This window comes from Mastomys coucha, unplaced genomic scaffold (assembly GCF_008632895.1).
Source record: "Mastomys coucha isolate ucsf_1 unplaced genomic scaffold, UCSF_Mcou_1 pScaffold12, whole genome shotgun sequence".
Classification (NCBI taxonomy): domain Eukaryota; kingdom Metazoa; phylum Chordata; class Mammalia; order Rodentia; family Muridae; genus Mastomys; species Mastomys coucha.
The window spans coordinates 87,848,031-87,849,193 of NW_022196894.1; the positions used below are offsets into that span (position 1 = coordinate 87,848,031).

Consider the following 1,163-nt stretch of genomic DNA (forward strand, 5'->3'; position numbering starts at 1 on the left):
TGGGATCTTCTTAAAACAATAGGCTGACCTACACCAGCACCTCCAGTAATTAGCTGGATTAAGGGATTGAGTCCATTCTACAGTGGTCCTGGCTTGCCTCAGCCGACACTTGTTTCAGAATGAACTTAGGCTCAGGGAAAATACCGGCCCTCCCAGCTGTGTCTCAGGCAAGTGTTGGGAGAGCTTGCCTGTATGAGACCGGATCCAGTGGTGGTCACTCTTATAAGGACAATCTTCAGAGGAAGGAAAACCACCCTTCCAAACTGAGAGCTCATTCTCAGGACCCTCTCCAGGGACAAACATCCGCTGCCTCTCCCTTACCCAGGTCTAGCAGCTCCCAGACCAGTTCCCGGGGGATCAGACCCCAAGGTCCCTACATCACAGACAAGCCTGGAGTGTCCTCTGGAAAGAGCTGCCTGGTGGCTGTGCAGGTGTCGCTTCTTGTCGATGCAGCTTCTTCAGGGCTCTGTAAGCCTCCACAGCCCGTTCCCGCTCTTCCCCCAGGATCCGCTGGCCGACCAGTGAGGTGGCTAGAGCCGGGGACGCACCACCAGGGCCCAACAGAATCTTCAGCATTAGCGACTTCTTGCCAGGCGCATCTCTGCTTGTGCTCCTTCTAGGCTGAACTGTCAGCTCAGGGGGCTGCAGCACAACTTCTCCAAACTTCACAGTATCTTTTAGCAGCTTCTGCTCCAATCTGTCGACTGCTCTTGCTTCTCTTTTCTTCTGGGCCTTTTCAATTCGTCGCTTCTGGAACGCTTTCTTCCGCTCAGACTTCTCCTTCTTGGGAGCTGCCTGCACCTCTGGCTGCCGAGTGGCCTGATTCTTGCTAAGAAACAGCACATGCTGGAGCTCCTGCTCCATGCGCTGGATGTAGGCCACATCAGACTCCCCCTTCCTTTGCTTGAACTTGGGGACAGTGATGTCTGGCTCCTCTCCCTTTGCTTCCTTTTCCAATGTCTTCTTGAAAGCCACCTTCCTTTTTTCTCTTCTTGTTACTTAGCGTCTTTTTCATCTCCTGTCGACTCCTCATAATCTCTCGGAGCCTGAAAGGGATTTCTTGCTCGTCCTTGTTCTTAGGCTTGCAATCCACTTTCTTCTTTTCTTTGCTGCGCTGTCCCGGCCCTGAGGCCCAGCGCTGCTGTCCCTACTGCCCCCCCCCC

At 53.8% G+C, this 1,163-nt stretch overlaps 1 protein-coding gene across 1 annotated transcript in view; it reads right to left on the reverse strand.

Annotated features, from left to right (window-relative positions):
- Nucleotides 1–378: 378 nt before the first annotated feature.
- LOC116083776 (coiled-coil domain-containing protein 137-like) overlaps nucleotides 379–1,163 on the reverse strand; it is an 875-nt gene continuing 90 nt past the window's right edge. The window contains 2 exon segments of the mRNA XM_031360545.1: nucleotides 379–979; nucleotides 981–1,147. Of these exon segments, the coding sequence (XP_031216405.1) occupies nucleotides 379–979; nucleotides 981–1,147 (768 nt within the window).